This window comes from Melitaea cinxia, chromosome 5, assembly GCF_905220565.1.
Source record: "Melitaea cinxia chromosome 5, ilMelCinx1.1, whole genome shotgun sequence".
In the NCBI taxonomy this organism is placed as follows: domain Eukaryota; kingdom Metazoa; phylum Arthropoda; class Insecta; order Lepidoptera; family Nymphalidae; genus Melitaea; species Melitaea cinxia.
In genome coordinates, this window is record NC_059398.1 from 14841512 (window position 1) to 14862027 (window position 20516).

General features: G+C 31.6%; 3 protein-coding genes across 3 annotated transcripts in view; 1 reads left to right on the forward strand and 2 right to left on the reverse strand.

Moving 5' to 3' along the window:
- Positions 1-11547, reverse strand: part of LOC123653683 (chromodomain-helicase-DNA-binding protein Mi-2 homolog) — a 22603-nt gene extending 11056 nt beyond the window's left edge. The window contains exons 1-7 of the mRNA XM_045589677.1: positions 11313-11547; positions 10819-10889; positions 10301-10423; positions 5857-5998; positions 2412-2557; positions 2140-2313; positions 1101-1286 (exon numbers count right to left, since the gene is read on the reverse strand). Of these exons, the coding sequence (XP_045445633.1) occupies positions 1101-1286; positions 2140-2313; positions 2412-2557; positions 5857-5998; positions 10301-10423; positions 10819-10889; positions 11313-11349 (879 nt within the window). The 5' untranslated portion in view covers positions 11350-11547. The remainder of the gene's footprint in view (positions 1-1100; positions 1287-2139; positions 2314-2411; positions 2558-5856; positions 5999-10300; positions 10424-10818; positions 10890-11312) is intronic.
- Positions 11548-12646: 1099 nt separating this feature from the next.
- On the forward strand, positions 12647-14627 carry LOC123653685 (zinc finger CCCH domain-containing protein 8). The gene is made up of 4 exons (XM_045589679.1): positions 12647-13070; positions 13149-13299; positions 13475-13624; positions 14384-14627. Exons 1-4 carry the CDS (start codon positions 13006-13008, stop codon positions 14603-14605), a joined length of 588 nt encoding a protein of 195 aa, XP_045445635.1. The 5' UTR covers positions 12647-13005; the 3' UTR covers positions 14606-14627.
- Positions 14628-15636: 1009 nt separating this feature from the next.
- LOC123653684 (TRPL translocation defect protein 14) overlaps positions 15637-20516 on the reverse strand; it is a 28045-nt gene continuing 23165 nt past the window's right edge. The window contains exons 7-9 of the mRNA XM_045589678.1: positions 18149-18696; positions 17717-17907; positions 15637-17029 (exon numbers count right to left, since the gene is read on the reverse strand). Of these exons, the coding sequence (XP_045445634.1) occupies positions 16770-17029; positions 17717-17907; positions 18149-18696 (999 nt within the window). The 3' untranslated portion in view covers positions 15637-16769. The remainder of the gene's footprint in view (positions 17030-17716; positions 17908-18148; positions 18697-20516) is intronic.

Sequence of the window (20516 nt, forward strand, 5' to 3'; positions counted from 1 at the left end):
CTTCGAAAATTAGCCATTATTTGTCGTAAAAAGTAAATGACAAAAAAATGTTATTGTGGGATATCCATAAGAGATAGGTATATACCATCGCGGAGTTTTCTGTAGACCTTTTCAATGTGTACAATACTTAGTACATTATTTTGATAAATCTCGTAGGGTTCAGCCTGCGTTTGCAATTTAAGCGAAAAAAAATAATTATTTACGACATAACATTAGAAAACTCAAAAATAACAGTATTTCTCCACTATTTAATGGATGTTATTATACATATAAACGTTCCTCTTGAATCAATCTATCTATTAAAAAGAACCGCATCAAAATCCGTTGCGTAGTTTTAAAGATTTAAGCGTACATACATGTGCAGGGACAGAGAAAGCGACTTTGTTTTATACTATGTAGTGATAAGTGACAAGCAATAGACTCTGATACATATAATTGAAACATTAGCTTTAAGTTTGTACGTTGGTACAAACATTACATTAATCCAAAATCTATTTGTAGCTATATCAACCTATATCTAATCTATAATCTATAAGACCTTATCTATAAGGTTTTGTTTTCTCTTTATTTAAGGAGTTTTAGTCCATAAGGACTACGCCACTCCATAGGAACATCACACATTTACATACAAGAAATTAATGAGGTTGTCGTCGCATACCAGTGTTTACAATCTTATACAATAGTTTAGCCGGTTCTGATAGAGGATACGCCAAAATTGAATTACAACCTCCAAGCTCTCTATCTATAAGGTTAACGGGGATAGAGTTTACGTTAACAGAGATAGAGTTCCAGAAAGTGTGATATTGTGTGATAAGGGTGGGGAGGGACGAAAAATTTTGTGACACCACATTCATAAATTATAATATATGTTATTGTTAGTATTAAAAGAATTTTATTTATCATACGTGTGTGGAGTGATGTTGATTTCATTTAAAAATAATTTAAATGGAAATAAAATAATCCGAAAACTGATGTTTTAATATATGAAGTGATATTAGGTAGGGGAGGGATCAATCATAAAATTTGTGACTATAATTAATGGATGACTGCAAGCATAAAGTTGCTTTGTGTAGGTAAAAGATATTAATTTATTAACTCACACTGCTGGTGCGCTTCCTCTTGCTGAACTTGATCTTGAGCGTGGGCACCTTGGGCTTGCGGCCGGGCTTGCCGCGCGGCGTCCCCGTGTGTTTGGGCTTGCGGCCGCGTTTGCGAGGCGCCGGCGTGCCCTCGTCGCTGACGCCCTCATCGTCTTCCTCATCGGGCTCGCCGATTGACTCGTCAATCTTAAATTTAGGGTTACAATATTTCAATTATAAATCTGAAGTTCGTAATTTTTATTTTTTTTTTTAAGTAAAACTTCTTTACGCAAGCTTGACTTGGGGAAAATTGTGATCGGGTGAGGCGAACGGAAGTTGATTGGGAGATAAATTAGTGAAGATAGAAAGAGAGAGAATTACGTTTCGTAAGTTCTACTTCAGTCGTGTAGTCTAAAGCACACTCGTTTTTTATATTTCTGATAATCACATATGACACATAATTTCAACATTGTAAAAAGGAAAAATGTATATTTTGTAAACGATAAATCCTGAACAATTTAACAGACCCTAATAATGACCATAGTTTATAAATTATATCCAAACGTATCATGCTTTAACCATATTACTCAAAACGCCAATATGCGTATATAAAATTTTAAATTTTTTTTTTCATTAAAATTCATATTTTACTAAGTACTAAGTAGTGTAGTCGCATTAAATCATTTGAATATCTTAATTCGCTTCAGCCTATAATATCCCACTCCTGGGGATAGGCCTCCTTCCCATGTAGGAGAAGGATCAGAGCTTAATCCACCACGCTGCTCCAATTCGGGTTGGCGGTTATATTCCCTACTATGAGTAACGATCGCTATCAGGTGTAGGTACATGATAACTTAATTATTGGTTAATTCATAATCTTGGAATAAGTGTACCAGTTTTGATTTTCATTTGGAAATAAAAATAGCTAGTAAATCAACAATCAAGTATCTGGAAAAAGTTACGAACATATTTTTAAATGGAATTTAGACATTACATAACCTCTTAGATCAATTAATAATAATATTATAATAAATCTATAAAGTTTTTAAGGCCAACTCACTTTTGATTCTTTAGTACCGCGACCGGGACGTTTAGGCACGTAATCAGACGCAGTAGACGTATTTGTATTCTCTTCAGACCCCAGGTTCTGGCTACCACCCTCCAAATTAGGATTACTTTCACAAAATAGGCGCCATTTTGCAGCTACAAGCATCATCAATTTTGATACGGGTACCTGATAGAAGATTAGGAATTGTATACATACTTATATGTGTTACGAAAACATATAATTTATATATCCATTATCAATATTAGTTTAGAGATTTTTTTTACCTTAGGATTCTCCTTAACCAGGAGTGGTCGAACATGTTGCTGGAATAACTTGTAGCTGGTTAGATTTTCGAGATCAGCGTCTGAGTACTGAATGTTAACATCAGTAAGACCGAATGAAGAACATACTTCTTCAACTGTGGGCATACCTGTTGATGATATAAAATTTACATCAAAATTTATACATAATCATGTCAAATAAGAAGCGAATAGAAAAATAATAAATACAGGCAGACAGCTATCTCTATTTATTATGCATAAATGAATGACTTACAACAAAAAAAAATATGAATTTTTATTTTTCAGCTTTCCATAACGAAAATGAACACAGTTATAAATAAATAAAAACCTAAAACATGGTTACAATTCTGTCGTATTACATAGGTAGGCATTTCATAATATTAGTATATCTAGTATATATCTTATTCTACTATATTAGTATATATCTTATCTTAGTCTATATAACCAAAAATTAAAGTGTGTTTTCTGAGAATGTGTAGTTTGTTTCCAAACACAAATTAACAGAACGCTCTTAAGAGATTTGCTGATGAATATTTCACCATAGTGAAAAAAGGTTTCTTAATGAATAAGGATTAACGAAAAAAAAAAAAAATTTTATGTAAACATTTTTTTTTTTATTTATTGCCTATAAACATGCAATAACATGAATTCCCCGGTTAACTTTTTAACTTTTTTGACTAAGTAGGCTAGTATAAATTTTTAACCTATCAAAAACTTATAAAATGAATCTCTACCCCTACTTCATCAATAAATAGAAACAGAATTAACAAAAATCATTTGATAGTGAATGATTTGAGAAGAAATATTAGCTTACTCAGACTGGTTTTTAGAATCTAGAGTCAATGTTTAACCAAACTCCGCGGTACTACGATTGCGCTCAATTTAAATAACGTAACACGCAAGACACCTCGAGAAATAAATTGTTCGTACAATATAATTATTTCTCTATTAATTCAGGTTTAATCCTATAAAATTTTGATTTGTAAATATTTCTTCCTCTTCTTTAAGATTAATGGCTTTCAATAGTTTCAACCGAGGACAGATGATTTCGCCAATGTCAGGTAGATTTGAGAAGACATTATAAAAGTTATTTTACGTCGTTGACACATTCCCTTCCATTTTACTATACCACAATTTACTATACTTAGTATTTTTTTTTTCTTACATCAGTAAAAAATACACGTACTATTTTTGAAAATACCTAAACAATTTTTAATCCCGTACATAATGTTATGTGGTAAGGGTAACATATAATAAAATATGAGCTTTGTCTAGCAAAAAAATATTTTTTAATTTTTTTTACAATCTCTTTATGAGTACGTTGTGTTTTTTTTTTTCTCATATATTATTTTTAATATAGCGTATTTTTTTAAAATTTTATGTTAAAAGATTTATCCTTTACTATTAATTTTTAAAGATTTATCGGCAGGTTGTTTTTTATATAACGTTTTATTTATCTTTGATTTTCGACTATACTAAATTGCCACTTGCAGTTAATTATACACTGCAGGCCAAAAGTTGAAGACCACACTTAAACAACATAATTATCTCTCAATTGTAACGAAATCCCGTGAGATAAATAAAAGAAATGTACACCTGCATATTCTATTGTTAATGTAGAATATCTAAATAAATTATTCTTTTAATTTCAAGTTATTAGACAGTAAACTTGTATTGTTTTCAAACACCGACAAACGCTGCGTTAGAGCTAGATGGTTCCGGGGCGAGGTGGCGAATGCTAGCGCGACCCTATTTCGCCCCACCCAGGTGGACGACTGCTCACACGTGGTGGTTTTTTAGTCAGTAGGAGTCTGACATAACCCTCTGGCGCCCCCGCGCTGGAGGGTATCTATGATGGATTTTCCCCACGGAAAAAAAAGAAAAAAAAAAGAGCCAGATGGTAGATTAGAACAAAATGCCGTTCCTTCGGGGTTGAGATTAATTGGAGATGGATTCGTTTTCCAACAGGACAATGATCCTAAGCATAGCTCAAAATTATGCAGAGGATATTTGGAAGAGAAAGAGGCACAAGACCTGTTAAAAAACATGGTTTGGCCTCCTCAGAGCCCGGATCTCAATCCCATTGAGCTTTGTGGGAAGAGCTTGATCGAAACGTCTGTAATTGTGGTCCATCCTCGGGAGAAGAAATGTGGAATGCTTTGTGCGAAAGTTGGAGCAATATATCACAAGAAACAATTAACAAATTGATTGCCCGTATGCCGAGACTTGTGAAAAAAGTCATAGAGTGTAAAGGATTTTTTGATGAAAAATCAGTTTAGCTAACTACAGCCTTTTTTAGCGTGGACTGTTAATACTTCTTTACGCTTTTCAACTATATTGATTGTCAAAAAGTGTTTTATTGCATAATTTAACAGTTTAATTAAACATTTAATATTTTATTGGAGTTTAATTTAATTTTCGTACTTTAATTAGGGTGGTCTTAAACTTTTGGCCTGCAGTGTACATGTAATATAGGAGACATTTGATACATTTATTAGACAAAGTACATAACAATAAAAGATAGATAAAATATTGTACATATACGTAGTGTAGTTAAACTCCTCCGAAACAGCTTGACCGATTCTCATGAAATTTTGTGTGCATATCGGGTAGGTCTGAGAATCGAACAACATCTATTTTACTTCCCCCTAAATGTTAAGGGTAACCCGTAAGGTCCACCCCTAACTTTTTTTAATTTTTAGATAAATATTATTTTTTTATTTTATTATGACCCTTCACCCTTCTACCACGAACCACTATTTAAAATAGCGTTTAGAGGCAAGACAACGTTTGCCGAGTCAGCTAGTTTTTTTATAATATATATAGTCATTTAATGCTAAGACGATTCTTAGACAAAATCTGACTGTATGACACTTTTACCTTTAATATATTCAATTGAGTACATTGACAATTAACGGTACAAGTCAATTATTAATAATTGTATGTGTTTCCTTTTCGTAAACTTCGGATATGATGACAGATAACTAAGTGTGTCAAGGTAGATAAAGAAACCAACTAGCGGCTGGCCGTTAAACGAAAACAATGAAAATTTATAACACTTCTCATATCATTAGAAAAGTATTATTTAAATAAATTACCTACTTTATAGCGTGTTTGAATTTACTTCACGATAAACCGAGGTAGTAATGCGAGGGAAAAATAATTAATAATACAAACAAATATTACTTCTAAATTCATAGTTCAGATTCGCTAATGTTGTGGTAAAGACTACAGACAACACATTTGTAAGTATTTTTATCTGTACTCTCGAACGACTGTATCAAATAGGATTATTATTATTTATTTATTTTTTGTTTTCATTATCAGAAAGTTTAATAGACAATAGACACATTCACGAAAAAAAACATAAGGTCTAAGTCCAGCGGGTCAGCTAGCTATTAATAATAAGTAGAGCTTTTATATTTACCAGATCCCGAATCAGATGCAACAGGAGTCGAGGTGTTATGCTTGCTGCCTCGCCCTTTACGAGATTTTTTGCTCGACGACACGGCGCTTAGCGCGTAGTCGCTATCACCTTCTGCCTCTATTTCTAACCCAAAGTCGTCGTCCTGTTAAAAAATAAAATAATTAAAATTATAAAAGAATATAGACGTAATAGTTTACACTCGGGAACAATAGATGTTTTGATGATAAACTAAACAATAAAATAAACCGCGGTACATAAATAAATATTCGATATTTTGATATTAATTTAAATACCAAACTAAATGGACGTTTGTATTTTTTTTAGCCAAAAAAATGTACGTTTAGTTGCAGATTCAGAGTAAAGACTCAGGCTATTTTGTATCGCACTTTCTCACTGTATCTCAAGTTACGCAAGCAAAAACGCGAGGGCCAGCTAACATAATTATGAATGAATTTAAATATACAACCTTTTTTTTAAATACATAATTCCAAGTCTGTAAAGTATAATAAGAGATCAACTTTGTTTGAAAAGCAATTCTGACTTTTGTATCGAAACGTAATCGTATTTTTTTTTTCTGTTTGTTAAACGGAAAAGTTCAGACTCTCATCACATAGCGATATGTATGAATCATTCAAATAAATCTACTAGCAATCAACTACTACAAACCCGACGTAACCGTCTAGATATGAACTAAGAACAAGATTTGTCGTATCACCTAACAGTTGTGTAAAACTCTCGGTTATTGATTTTTAACCGAATTCCAAAAAAGGAGGAGGTTCTCAATTCGACTGCATTTTTTTTTAATGTATGTTACATCAGAACTTTTGACCGTGTGTACAGATTTCGACAATTTTTTTTTAATCGAAAGGTGGTGTGTGTCATTTGGTCTCATTTAAATTTATTTGAGATCTAAAAACTACTTTTCGAGTTATATCTAATAATGCGTTTTTACTCGACGCTTTTTTCATCGACCTACGTTGTATTATACCGCATAACTTTCTACTGGATGTACCGATTTTGATAATTCTTTTTTTGTTGGAAAGGAGATATCCCTAGTTTAGTACTATGATAAGGAAACCAGGATCTGATGATGGGATCACAGAGAAATCGAGGGAAACTCTTGAAAATCCGCAATAACTTTTTACTGGGTGTACTGATTTTAATAATTTTTAATTTAATCGAAAGCTGATGTTTGTCATGTGGTCACATATAAATTTTATTGAGATCTAATAACTACTTTTTGAGTAATCTTTGATAACGCGTAGTTACTTGACTATTTTCGTCGATCTACGTTGTATTACTCGTCGATGTAATTGAAGTCGTTTTTTTTTCGTTTGCGAGCAAACACAATTATTGTAAACACTGACTTACACATAGCAACGTCTCTATAAAGAGGTAGAAATTTAATTCACCTGTTTTTTTCGTACCGTATATTTTACGACCTTTCGTTTATACGGAAGCATAAGCCTACGCCTAGCAGTGAGATGTTACAGGCTGAACCAATCATTCAAAAATATTTTACACAATAAATTCGCCAACTTTAAACTAACGTATAATAAATATAAGTAATATAACAGTATATAACACGTTCTTATTGCAGCCACAACAAAGTTATCAATAACAAAATATTGTTGCTGCTAGTGGTAATGATTATTCCTCTTTTTACATTAATCAAGTTTGGATCAGGCAACGTAAAGTATAGTTACTGTAAATAATATTGATTAGAAAAAAATTCATGTTCAGAATTTACTGCGCTAGTTGTTCTACGAGGAAAAATGAAAGTTAAATGAAATTTTATAGCAATAAAGATTTTAACAAACTGAAATTAAGCAAAAATTTCTTTATTTTGAATAATAATATTTTAACCAAATCAACTTTTACTTTTTTTATTATATTTTCTTATACGCTGACGCGACCTGTTGGCGTCAGGTTTAGAGACAAATACCTCAACTATAATTTTCAACTTATTGTCACAAAAAGTCGTTTTAACCGTTAGAATAGCGTCGGATGTGTAGGTCATATTATACCATAAGCAATAAAAAGCACATTTGCCCAAAAAAAGACTTTTTAACCGACTTCCAAAAAAGGAGGAGGTTCTCAATTCGACTGTATTTTCTTTTTTTTAATGTATGTTACATCAGAACTTTCGACTGGGTGGAGCGATTTGGATCGAAGCGAGCGAGCGAGCGACAAATTTTCTTTTAATCGAAAGGTGGTGTGTGCCAATTGGTCCCATTTAAATTTATTTGACATCTAAAAACTACTTTTCGAGTTATATGCTATATATAATAATGCGTTTTTACTTGACGCTTTTTTCGTCGACCTACGTTGTATTATACCACATAACTTTCTACTGGATATACCGATTTTGATAATTCTTTTTTTGTTGGAAAGGAGATATCCCAAGTTTAGTACCATGATAAGGAAACCAGGATCTGATGAAGGGATCCCAGAGAAATTGATGGAAATTCTTGAAAATCCGTAATAACTTTTTACTGGATGTACCGATTTTAATAATTCTTTTTTTGTTGGAAAGGGGATATCCCTGGTTTGGTACCATGATAAGGAAACCAGGGTCTGATGATGGGATCCCAGAGAAATCGAGGAAACTTCTTGAAAATCCGCAATAACTTTTTACTGGGTGTACCGATTTTAATAATTTTTAATTTAATCGAAAGCTGATGTTTGTCATGTAGTCACATATAAATTTTATTGAGATCTGATAACTACTTTTTGAGTAATCTTTGATAACGCGCAGTTACTTGACTATTTTTTCGTCGATCTACGTTGTACTACTCGTCGATGTAATCGAAGTCGGTTTTTTTTCGTTTGCGAGCAAACACAATTATTTAGCACTTAAAATTCTTAGCTAATCCTTATATCACAAAGAAACGTGGCTATAAGTAGTACCGAATAAGTATTAACGGTTTTGCAGATTTCGTTAATACAGTTTTAGGCTTACGTAGGGTTTTAGAAGCTTACAAATGCCTAAGTACTTACTAATCGGAAATTAAGAGTAAAACAAAATTATAAGTATAGCGCAATATCGATATAACAAATTCTAAGGAAATTAGATAATCTTTGTTATTCCAAATATTTTTTTACATCGAGATTTAATATATAAATAGATAAAATATCCTTACGATTCATTCATTTTAACAATATAAGACTTGTTTAATAATCTGCTTTCTCTGATACATTATGAAAAAGTTAACAAAATTCGTTACATAGAGGTAAATTATACTTTATATGTATAATCTGAAATGATCGAAAGTTATTTGTAAGCATAGGTATGTTTTGTATTAAATCTTAATACTGGTTTCATTTGCTGTGTGGTTACGGTAGTAAGAATATAGCCACCCTCTCTCTTCCCGTGGGTGTCGTAAGAGGCGACTAAGGAATGGCACAGTTCCACTACCACCTTGGAACTTAAAAAACCGACCGGTGGCAGCATAACCATCCAACTGCTGGTTTTGAAATACACAGGCTAAAGGTGGGCAGTAGCGTCTTCGGTGCGACAAAGCCAGTCCTGCAGTCACCAACCTGCCTGCCCAGCGTAGTGACTATGGCAAAAACACATGAGTTCACGCCATTTTGGGCTCCAACTTGTGGAGGCCTATATCCAGCAGTGGATTGTATTAGGCTGAAGTGTACTTATAATTTACGCAGTACACAAAGTATAGTTATAAATTGTTTTGTTATAAAATAACCATTTTTTTTTGTTGAATAATTATTAATTATATTGTTATTTCGCAATTTTGTACTATGATTTTTCTTAGTAAAATGTTACATATAAGTGTTCTATGTATGTCATTTTAAATATTTTATCTCAATCATCTATATATATCAAAATTTCTGTTTGTCTGTGTCCTTTATAGAATCGTTAGAGAAATAAGACTACATACATGTACAGTACACATCTACGCTGATTTAATAATAAAAATTATATTACAAAATTTTCCTTTGTTGCAAAGCTAAGTGACTCGCACCATAAGTAGTAAGATAAAGATCACCTATTAAGAAGTAGATAAAAGTGGAAATAGATAGTGGACACTGATAATAGCTTTGTCTGTTGTTTGATCATCAAATTGTACTACATTTTATTACCCAAACCATCCAAAAGATTTAATGATAAGTTACTTGAATATGTATGAAGGAACTATTTTTTTAATTTAGTTTCATATAAAGCAGAAAATTGTATTTTTAAATTTGGAAATTCGTACATTTTGTACAATACTTTACGGAATGACAATACTGATTCCTCACATCAATTTTTTGAGATGTTGTTATTTCAGACCAGTTACATATCAGTGGTTATATTAAAATGATTTTTATATTGATACTTAATGAGTCTTATAATGACGTAAGTCTAGTTATCATACAATAAATTGGAATATAAGTTCAGATGCTTTTTTTATTTAAATATTAAGAATGCAACACTTACCTCTTCACTCTCATTCTTACGCTTCTTCTTTTTCTTTCTTCCCTTTTTTTCTTCTCCCCTAGCTTTTCTTTTCTTGCCCTTCTTTTTCTTTCTTCCATCTTCTGGAGAGTAGTCATCGTCTTCCTATTAAAGAAACATACAGTGTATGGGTAAATTTATTTTAATATAAGTATGTAATATGTTTACCAAATACTGATGCAAAGGCAAAATATCCTAAAACCTTATATGTTATTCAGGGAATATTTCAGTAAAAATATACACTACATATTGATGATTTAATGTTATAATAACTTATTTATTTATAACTCTTGCAAAGTGAAATAGTCAACAGATATTGTGATGTAGCTATTAATTTCTTATGAAATGATTGTTAACCATTTGATAGTTTATTTTTTATTTTATTTTTTTATTAAATCAAACTCTGTAGGGATTTGGTAGGGATAAGTTTGTTGTGTATAGATTTGATATAATTTTTTAGTTAAAAAACAAAAAAAAATTCAAAATAAAATTTTTATTACCTTTGGAGGAACTTCATCACTGTCTCCTGAGTTATCATTTTGACCCTCACCTTCCTCCACTTCCTCGTCACCTGCAACAAATATTTACCATAAAGTGGTCAAACCAGTCACTATGCATTCCACCTGCACATGTTAGCAAGCATATGAGCATCATCATTTTTTGCGATGCATGCGCACTCCTAGCCTTAAGGTCACTAATCCCTTTGTTTGACGGCGTCCATTTTGTTAAGTAGTAATGAGGGGATAATGCATGTTCTTTTCTGTCACAAACTGCCACATAAAAATATTGACACCAAAATCACAACAAATATGTTAATATTACACTTAATCACTTAACACTTTGAAGCACTTTGTTTCATATTAACAATTTGCAGTCACACCTCACGATGTAAGCCGAAATTTTTCAAAATTTTAATTGCTTACCGCAAGTAAACATATGATACCGCTATTCGCGGCTTACCTATTACATGCTAGAATCTAATTTGAACCTTTACCTGCAAAAGATCCATCTACTTCATCATCTGATGCCATTTAGATAACGATATGACAAGGCCCGAAGAAAAATTAAAGATTTTAGTCTAGAAAAGCTAAAGGACGCGCAGTTTTTGCGACAAATGGTAATTAATTCAGAAATTGATGCCGCCGTCACTACGAAGAACTAGTATGCAATAGCGACATTTTCTTTCTCTTTCAATTACACCCGGTACCACAGACCTTTTTCTCCTTAAACTTAAGTTATAGAGAAATTGGGTGACTATTGTGAAAAAAAAGTTTCAACATTAATTAAAAATTAAATGGTGTTTATAGCTTTATAAATTATACTTAAAGTACATATTTGATTGTATTTTTATTTTGACCATAACTATAGGCCACACTTTAAATAAAATCATTGAAATAAATAAAAATTAAGTACCATTTTGATTTATATGAGTCATCAAAAATTCTAGACAACGTTTAATTGAGCAATCTCTGTACATGAATGATATTTAACAAATCGAGTTCTTCTGATAGTTAAGCTAAGCTTTAGAGGTCAAAACAATTATTGGAATTTGAACTGTCTGTTAGCTTATTGTTTAATTACAAGTTCTGCTGCAAGAAATTGGATCCGACTTTACAGTTGTGACCCTCGAGATCTAACTTACAAAAAATTTAGTTCGTCGTCTTGAAATATCGGTAAATAATTATAGTTTTGTATATACAATTTTTATTATCTATAATATAAAAATCATATACCCAATTTAAAAATAGCTGTATACTTGTCTATCCGACGTAACACAAGACCTTCGAAAGGAAGAAAAACTCAATGAAAGTTTGGAAAACTGTAGATTAGTGGTCAATGCAAAGATAATATAGCAATTATCTAATAAGCACGGGCAAAACCGCCGAACACAGCTGTATATAACATATATGATAAAGTAAAGACTTAGTCTTGGCAGTAAGCTTTTGAAAATTGACATTCAGTTATAGATAAATGGTTTGGACCTTAGAGATTTTGAATTAAACATTTTAATTCATGTTTATAAGAATATAAACGATTTTTAAATATTTCTTTTTAAGATTTAAATGCATAATCTATTCACTAATCTTTTAAAGTTATTCTTTCATAATAAGTTGACTAAGTCGAATTATGGCAAAACTAAATTTTGTGGCCGAATCAGAAACCAAAATTTCGTTCGTACCTTAATTATGGTCGATTTAGTTTATCGATACATGCAATATCGATATTTATAAGTTTGTAATTTGTATTGACTTGGTATTGACTTATTGAGATTTGAGGTACCCTGTCCCACTCTATGCTCCATGGTCCTGACTACACTTTACTAATCTGTGGTCTTGACCGTTGACGATTCACGACTGACGCTAGTTTTTTATACTTGTCAAAATTAAGACAAAATACTTGATTCTGGTTTGCCCATCGCCATAGCTTTTAGTTTTATTTGGTTATACCTATTACTTTTTACTGTGGCCATAGCCCATCGGTTTCTTGACAATAAAAATATATCGCGCTTATTATTGGTGCCCAATTTTGTTTGAGCTCTCTTAAGAGGCATTAAAGTTTCAGCCGATCTTGAATTTTAATCTCAAATATTTTAGTACAATACATGTTACGCCTTAAAAGGATTACAAAATCATAGTTTTATTTTACATAGTTATTACGCTTAAACATAACCAGTTAAATAAATTAAAATGAATGCTCTGCTAGACTACGGTTCATCTAGCAGTACAGGAGAAGAGAGCAGTGATGAAGAGAGGTAATTTAATTTGCGAAAACGTTCAATTTTGTTTTTCTAATATGAATATATTTACTCATATACAATATAACTCAACAGAACAAAAGTAGAAAACCGGAAAAATGACGAGAAGCCGAAGCTTCCAAAACCAGCTTTAGGTGAAAATACTCTGCACACGTCGGTTTTTTCTAATCCCTTTGTAGCAGAGGAACAAGCTAAAGCTGCCATATTGGAGAAACATGTTAAAATGGTATATGTTGACTTTCTATTAGAAAAACCTATTTGTATTCTTGTATAACATTTATAACACAATATATACACAGTATAAAATATGATAGTAGTTGTTTTATGATTATACAAATTGACAATGTTAATGTATCCAATATTACATATAATCGTCAAGTACATGGGCCATGAATATTAAGGTTTCAGGTAAAAACCATACACAAATGATCAATGGCAAAAAAATATGCTGGAATTATAGAAAAGGCCGCTGTCGATTTGGGCATAATTGTAAATATGCACATGATTCTGATATACAGAAATCTAATGAAGAATTAGAAGCTGAAAAACAGGTATGACTTAAGTGAAACACATTTTTACTGTTGTAATTTATTATCTGTATTTTATACAAATATTGTAAAGCTAAAGAGTTTTTGTTTGAACAAGTGTGTTCTCTCAAGTGAAATCTTGGGACCTACTCATTCGAATTGAAAAATTCTGTTTGTGTTCAATAGTTCCTACATTTACCAAGAAAAGATATTTTCTATAATATTTTAGTGTATTTTTCCGTTTTTAACCGACTTCCAAAAAAGTAAGAGGTTCTCAATTCGATTGTATTTTTTTTAAATGTATATTACATCAGAATGTTTGACTGGGTGGACTGATTGTGATGAATTTTGTTTTAATTGAGAGGTCTTGTGTGTCATTTGGTCCCATTTAAATTTATTTGAGATCTAACAACTACTTTTCGAGTTATATCTAATAATGCGTTTTTACTTGACTTATTGTTTGTCGAACTACGTTGTATTATATTGCATAACTTTTTACTGGGTGTACCGATTTTGATGATTTTTAATTTAATCGAAAGCCGATGTTTATCATATGGTCACAATTAAATTTCATCAAAATTTTATTACAACTTTTTGAGTAATTTTTGATAACTCATATTTACTTGACTATTATTTTTATCATTGTATTACTTGACGATGTAATTGAAGTCGTTTTTTTTTTTTTCGTTTGTGAGTAAACACAATTATTCCTTAAATTAATGCAGGTGAAACCGCTGGGCACAGCTAATTATTGAATAAAAAACAAAGTTCTATTTTTTATAGAAACTAAAAACAGTTGTGTGTGAAGGAGCGGGCACAATGACATCAGCACTTCCACCTCAAGTAGAACTTGATGCATCTTCTGCTACCGATGATGACGTATGGGAAACAAAGGCGAATAAAAAAAAGAAAAGGCCTGGCCTGTCTCAAGGTATAGTTCCTGGACAAAAGGTCATCAAGATGTATAAAGAACAAAAAATTAAAGACAGTATTAATAAAAGTTAAAATTAATAAATGTTGAAATCAATTTTACTTTTTATATTTATTCCTTCATTATTCTTAAAAATACATTAGCAATGTGTTAAACTTTTAACAGAAAGAAAATTAATTCAATTAAAGTAATTCTTTAACATTTGTACCCCAATTTAAGATGCAATTGTTATTTTATGCATCAAGCAAGTTCCTTAATCAGTGTGACACTCACGCGTATTTTTATTATTGAAGTAAAACTTCTTTACACACGCTTGAATTGAGGAGTGAGGTGGTGAATGCGTGACGAGAGCGTTACTAAAAATGTGATCGGGCTTAATAAAGTCCACTGCTGGACATAGGCCTCCACAAGGCGCCAAAAATGGCATGAACTCGTGTTTTGCCCATAGTAACCACGCTGGGCAGGCGGGTTGGTGACCGCAGGGCTGGCTTTGTAAATAAATCTCATCACTATGAAAATCATTTAGTTTTTGCTTTGAATTTTATTAATTTAAATGAATTAACTAGTAGTATACTATATACTTGAACAGTACAAATAAACTGGTTGTAATATAAAAATAACCGCTTTTTACTAAATGCATATTGAATATTGATAGATACACTATATATTTTTTTTTACAATTTTTGTCTGTCTGTCTGTTTGTTCCGGCTAATCTCTGAAACGACTGTACCGAATTTGACGGGACTTTCACTGGCAGATAGCTGATATAGTAAGGAGTAACTTAGTCTACTTTTATTTTAGAAATTTAAGTATTTTATAACTCTGCAAATTGAACAATAACTTTTTGGTTAAATTCCACACGGACGCAGATGCGGGCACTGCTAGTATACAATATAATGTTATTATATTATAGTTGTAATAAGTAGAATTGTAATAGTAGGTCAGGGTAGGATAAAGGGGTCCGGATCGGCAGAGCATCTCCTATATTTTTAAATAAAAAAGTAACAAGTGTGTTTTATCTGCATATAACACAGATGGTATCCATGATGAATGGTGGGGTGATGGTATGATTAAAATATAGTTAGTTACAAATGAAACAAACGGCTATTGGATGCACACTTCTTTATTCAAGAATCAGTGCAATGGTACGAAAACATACAATTTTGAGATTTTGTCAATAAATTAAGGTTGCACAAAAAAACATTAGTGGTATAAGTCCGAAAAAAAATTTCAGTAAAAGTTCATTACCTGTAAAATTGGGAAAGCTTTTTAAGGATAAAAAAACTGTAAAAAAAAAAAAACAGTGCAACCCTTAAAAATTGGTTAGGCATGGTTTTGCTATAAATTAGCAAAGCTAAAATAGCTCTAATAGTTAAATAACGTTACACAGCACAGCCGTTTAAAACAGTGCTACTACCGCTAACTCCTGCTAAATAATATGATAGCATAGTAGCTACATCGATAGTTACAGCGTCTAATAAAGTACATAAGTTTAGACAAATACTTTATCGAGTTACACCTGAGTGATTATTTAAGTACATTCTAACATTTAATAAAAATAAAATAAAATATTGATGTCTTAAACTTTGCTTAGTGAAAATTACACTTCGCTTAGTGACACACTTACAACTCTAATAGTGACTACGCTAGAAATTAAGATGAGTTGTGAATTTCATTTGAATTAAAAAATGTGAAATTGGACATCAAGATATCAATAACTTCATGTGAAACATTTAACTACTTTTTTAAAATAGTTATTATATTAAGTATATTAAAAGAATATGCTTGAAATTTTTTATCATAATTCGAATGCCGCGAATAAAATCTATACATTCTGCAACAATATATAATATTTTATTATTGCAATCATTAAGTACTAAATAATGTAAAATGTAATTCAATATACAATACTGTATGAATATATAAAAGGCACAAACAATATTAAGTATTTTTTTGTCAATGAAGTATATTTCATTAAATGTGCACATTTTGCTGACGCAAATCTATATGAAAATATTGCAGTCAAGAAATGCTATAAAAATAGTTGCTTTATTTGGCTTTTATAATTACTTGAATAAAATACAGAGAGTTATACAAAGATGTTTAAATTTGAAATCGCAGATATCATATTGCTTATACTACTAATATTATTTAGGATTTTGGTGTATACTGTAATGCCACAAAATGGAATTTATAAATATCAAATTCTTAAGTATAGACATTAAATCGCTTTTCCAATTATACTTTAAGAGAATCTTTCTTTGGAATCTTTGGTGATCTTGGCTTCGCACCATATATATTTTTGCAGTTATTTATATCAATGTCGAGAGAATTTGTTGGTTCATGTCCATTCATTTTATGAACATTTATTTTGCTGTAAGTGGTGATCTTCTCTTCATTGTGTCCATTGACCTTGTTGTAGCTGTGCCCATTTAATTTCTCCGCATGGCCATTAAGTTTCTCTGCACTGTGGCCGTTTGTTAAACATTTTGTTTGTCCTGATAAACCAAAATACCCTTTTTATTCCTCGCAAGATGATACAAATATCGACATTGGCGTAATTATGTTAGTCACTAGAATAAACTAAATTGTTAGTGTCCACATTCAACTAAAACCTCTTGATCAATTAGTTACTATTGCTGGAATTGTCAGTTGTAAGTATATCAGAATACGAATGTCCCAGAATGACAGCTTTCGTATCTGTAAAGTTATTTCACCTTTAATCCTTGAGGAATCCCAATAATGGGACACTACTGAAGTAATTTTACAAAATATACACAGACCAGTACAAAACACCAATGCAACACTAAAGACAACACTAACATACATTATACTGGACATACTAATACAAAGATAAATTGCTTTGTCTGTAATATTATAGCTGGGTTCTCTACTACAACGAATAGAAAGTATTAATTTATTCTAGTCTCTATCACAATTACGCCAGTTCGTACAAAACACAAAAAAAAACATGCACAAATATATATAATTAAAGAAAACATTTATTTAGCAGTAACATTGTTTTATAGAACAACAATAAATCATGCAGAAGGGGTTTTAAGGGAGCAAGAAAGTTTTGACTTAATTTTTAGTTTAATTTTAGATAAAAAATTTTTTTTTTTTGGTTACTAGTTCATTTTATCTAATAAGCTGTGAAATGTACAAATTTAAAAATTAGTACACACCATTATTATCAGAACCAGCGTAATACTTAGTTGAAGTTTTCCAATCTTCTTTTAAAGATAAATTGTACATGGAGTAAGCTGGGTCTCCAGTAACTTCTTTCTCAATAGTTAGGAACTTTGGCAGGGAAGCTAGCAGCGCATCCTGGTCGTAAGCTGCACTGTACGTTTCGAGAAGTACTAACCCACGACACCTGAAAAGTACAATAATAAACAATAATTTTAAGCGCTTTGTCTTTAGATTCACTTGATTTTAGTTTTATACTGTTACACTACACCTATAATTATTTAGTTACCTGTTTACCTAAACATTAATTCTCCACCAAAATTATAGGTAAATGACAAAAGCTTCAAAGAAAATCAGTTTATTATTACCAACATGACCCACATAGTATAAATACATAAATACGTAGTATAGATGAAACGGTACATCACCTGGGATGCGTGGGCTGTCTATAAATGTCCAACTGGTAGTACTGATTGTTGAAGATGAAACAACGACGCTTCTTGTATATCGTGAAATGTGCATCGTCGCGTTGCGGAAGCATGTTCAGGTAGTCCCTGTGCGTCAACTGCGTACGCACTTCTACGGACTGCCCGTTCGTCGGGTGGAACTTCCTCACAGTGTGAATATAAGACCAGTGGCCCTTCTGACCTCGCTTGCGAAGTCGAACCTGAGCTTTCCGGAAATCACTTTGCAAGTAGTTGTGTACCACGTCGAAATCTTGAAAGGGCGGAAAGTCGGAGTCGGGAAGTAGAGGACTCTTGACGAGAAACTTGCGTTTCTTAGAGTTGACGTTGAGCCGGTCGCCTGTGTCGATGCCGATCCTCTGGCACACGCACGCGATGAGTCGATTCATCTTTTTATCGAAATCGGTCGAGTTGTCGATGACGTCGAAGTAAGGATGACCGATCCAGGCGGCCGCCGCGTTGTAGTCCAGCTCCCGGGCAAGCTCTACACCCTCCGATCGACAAGCGTGATCCTATAACAAAAAATATATAAAAATAAGTTATTGATTTATCTAGTAATATATTACGATCACAATTCCAGTATAAATGTTTTTGATGAAATTGTCTATTAGTTCTTAAAAAAGGATTAATTTTATAAGATAAATTCATATTTAAATAAATTAATAAATAAATATCCTATAACATACACACACGGTCGTCTGTTTCTGTGATAAGCAACTTAATGCTTGTGTTACATGTAACATCCGACTGTTAGAACTAATTTTTTTTTGTTTTTTTTTTTATTATACATACAAATAATACATATATAAATATACAAATATTACACCCAGACTTAGGCGGGGATCGAACCCGCAACCCGCAAATAGAAAGTAGCAACTACAAACTGCGCCAACGGGCTAGTCTAATATTTATTTTTAATATTTTATTTTTACATTGAATATCAACTCAAAATCAAAGTTACGTGATTATTTCACATGAATCAATCAATCGTTGGTTGTCACGTGTCTGATAAAACCGTTGAATATTAAATTGGCACTCGGCCAGTGGAACGCCAATGTTGGGAATTACCATTCGATAGCACTAATCCCTAAAAATATATCTATCATTGCGCTATCTGTATGCCATCTCGTAAATATTTTTATATAAGTTATCATCAGACACATGCTTAATAGCGTGACATCATTTTGTTGTGTGTTAATTAATGGTCACAAGAAAAACCTTTCGAGCACAATTGTTGTTGTGTGTTAATGTTAACTTGTATATAAAGGATAATTTATCCATAAGATTATTACTTTATATAATTATATAACCATAGTTACAAAAACATTCTCTACGCGATAAATACCTACAAAGCAATAATCGTTATGTACAAATATACGTATATAAATTATGACTGTCACGTTTTTCCACATGACGAGTACATTGTATTGATACATATAGAGAAGTATTAATTAAATAAATAACTATTTTCAGATAATTTTTATTGTAAATATATACCATATTGTAATTTTTAATGACTACGATGATACAACAAAAATGACGAAGGAGGACACATGTCACCTGATTAGAAAAACATGTCAATTTTATGCTCTACTGGTTTTTAAGAACAATTACTTGTGACCATGAATATGATAAATGGTTTTAAAAACGACTGTCTACTTATATAATATTTTTATATTCCGAAATCGAAATACGATAGACACGTAGATGAACTATATACCATTTCTCTAAGAAAATAAGACCAAAAAACATCCAGTTTTTAACTAACATAAGATATAGTAATAAAAACAAAATTAACGCAGCGTATATTTAATTTTTTTCAGCATTATTTAATTTATTTTCAGTTGTTGTAGTGGTTAATATGAAAATGTTGTAAATCATTCGTGTTTCTTGGCGTTCGCGCTACGCAATTCGTTACACAACCAATAATCTTTTGTCCATAATATAATTAAATATATTATGGACAAAATATATATAATGTATGTCAAATTCTGAGCGTAGATGTTATGTAAAAATATGTTTTAAAAACAATACTGTTTGTAATAGTTAAAATTATCTATTACACACTGTTTTATCATTAACTGTAAAATAATTCATTATGTAAATAAAACGATGTTTGTTCGTAAAAATTATAACTGTCTTCGTAAGAAAAACTAGATAGTCCGAATTGGCTAGTAATATCAAAATGTTAATAAAATTCTGCATTTTTTAGGTAATAAAATAAGATTGTCATAGAATTAAAACGCGTTTTCTTTGGATTTTCAATAGGACAAAGGCTTCGCTAGTTGGAAATAGAAAATAAATAATTTAAATTAGATTGCCTCATAACACG

What these genes read in the sequence shown, in the direction of transcription:
- LOC123653685 (XM_045589679.1), top strand. Translation starts at nt 13,006, where the DNA reads ATGAATGCTCTGCTAGACTACGGTTCATCTAGCAGTACAGGAGAAGAG. An exon ending in GAGAGCAGTGATGAAGAGAG is followed by an intron (nt 13,071 to 13,148) that starts GTAATTTAATTT and finishes ATAACTCAACAG; the next exon opens with AACAAAAGTAGAAAACCGGA. An exon ending in AATTAGAAGCTGAAAAACAG is followed by an intron (nt 13,625 to 14,383) that starts GTATGACTTAAG and finishes TATTTTTTATAG; the next exon opens with AAACTAAAAACAGTTGTGTG.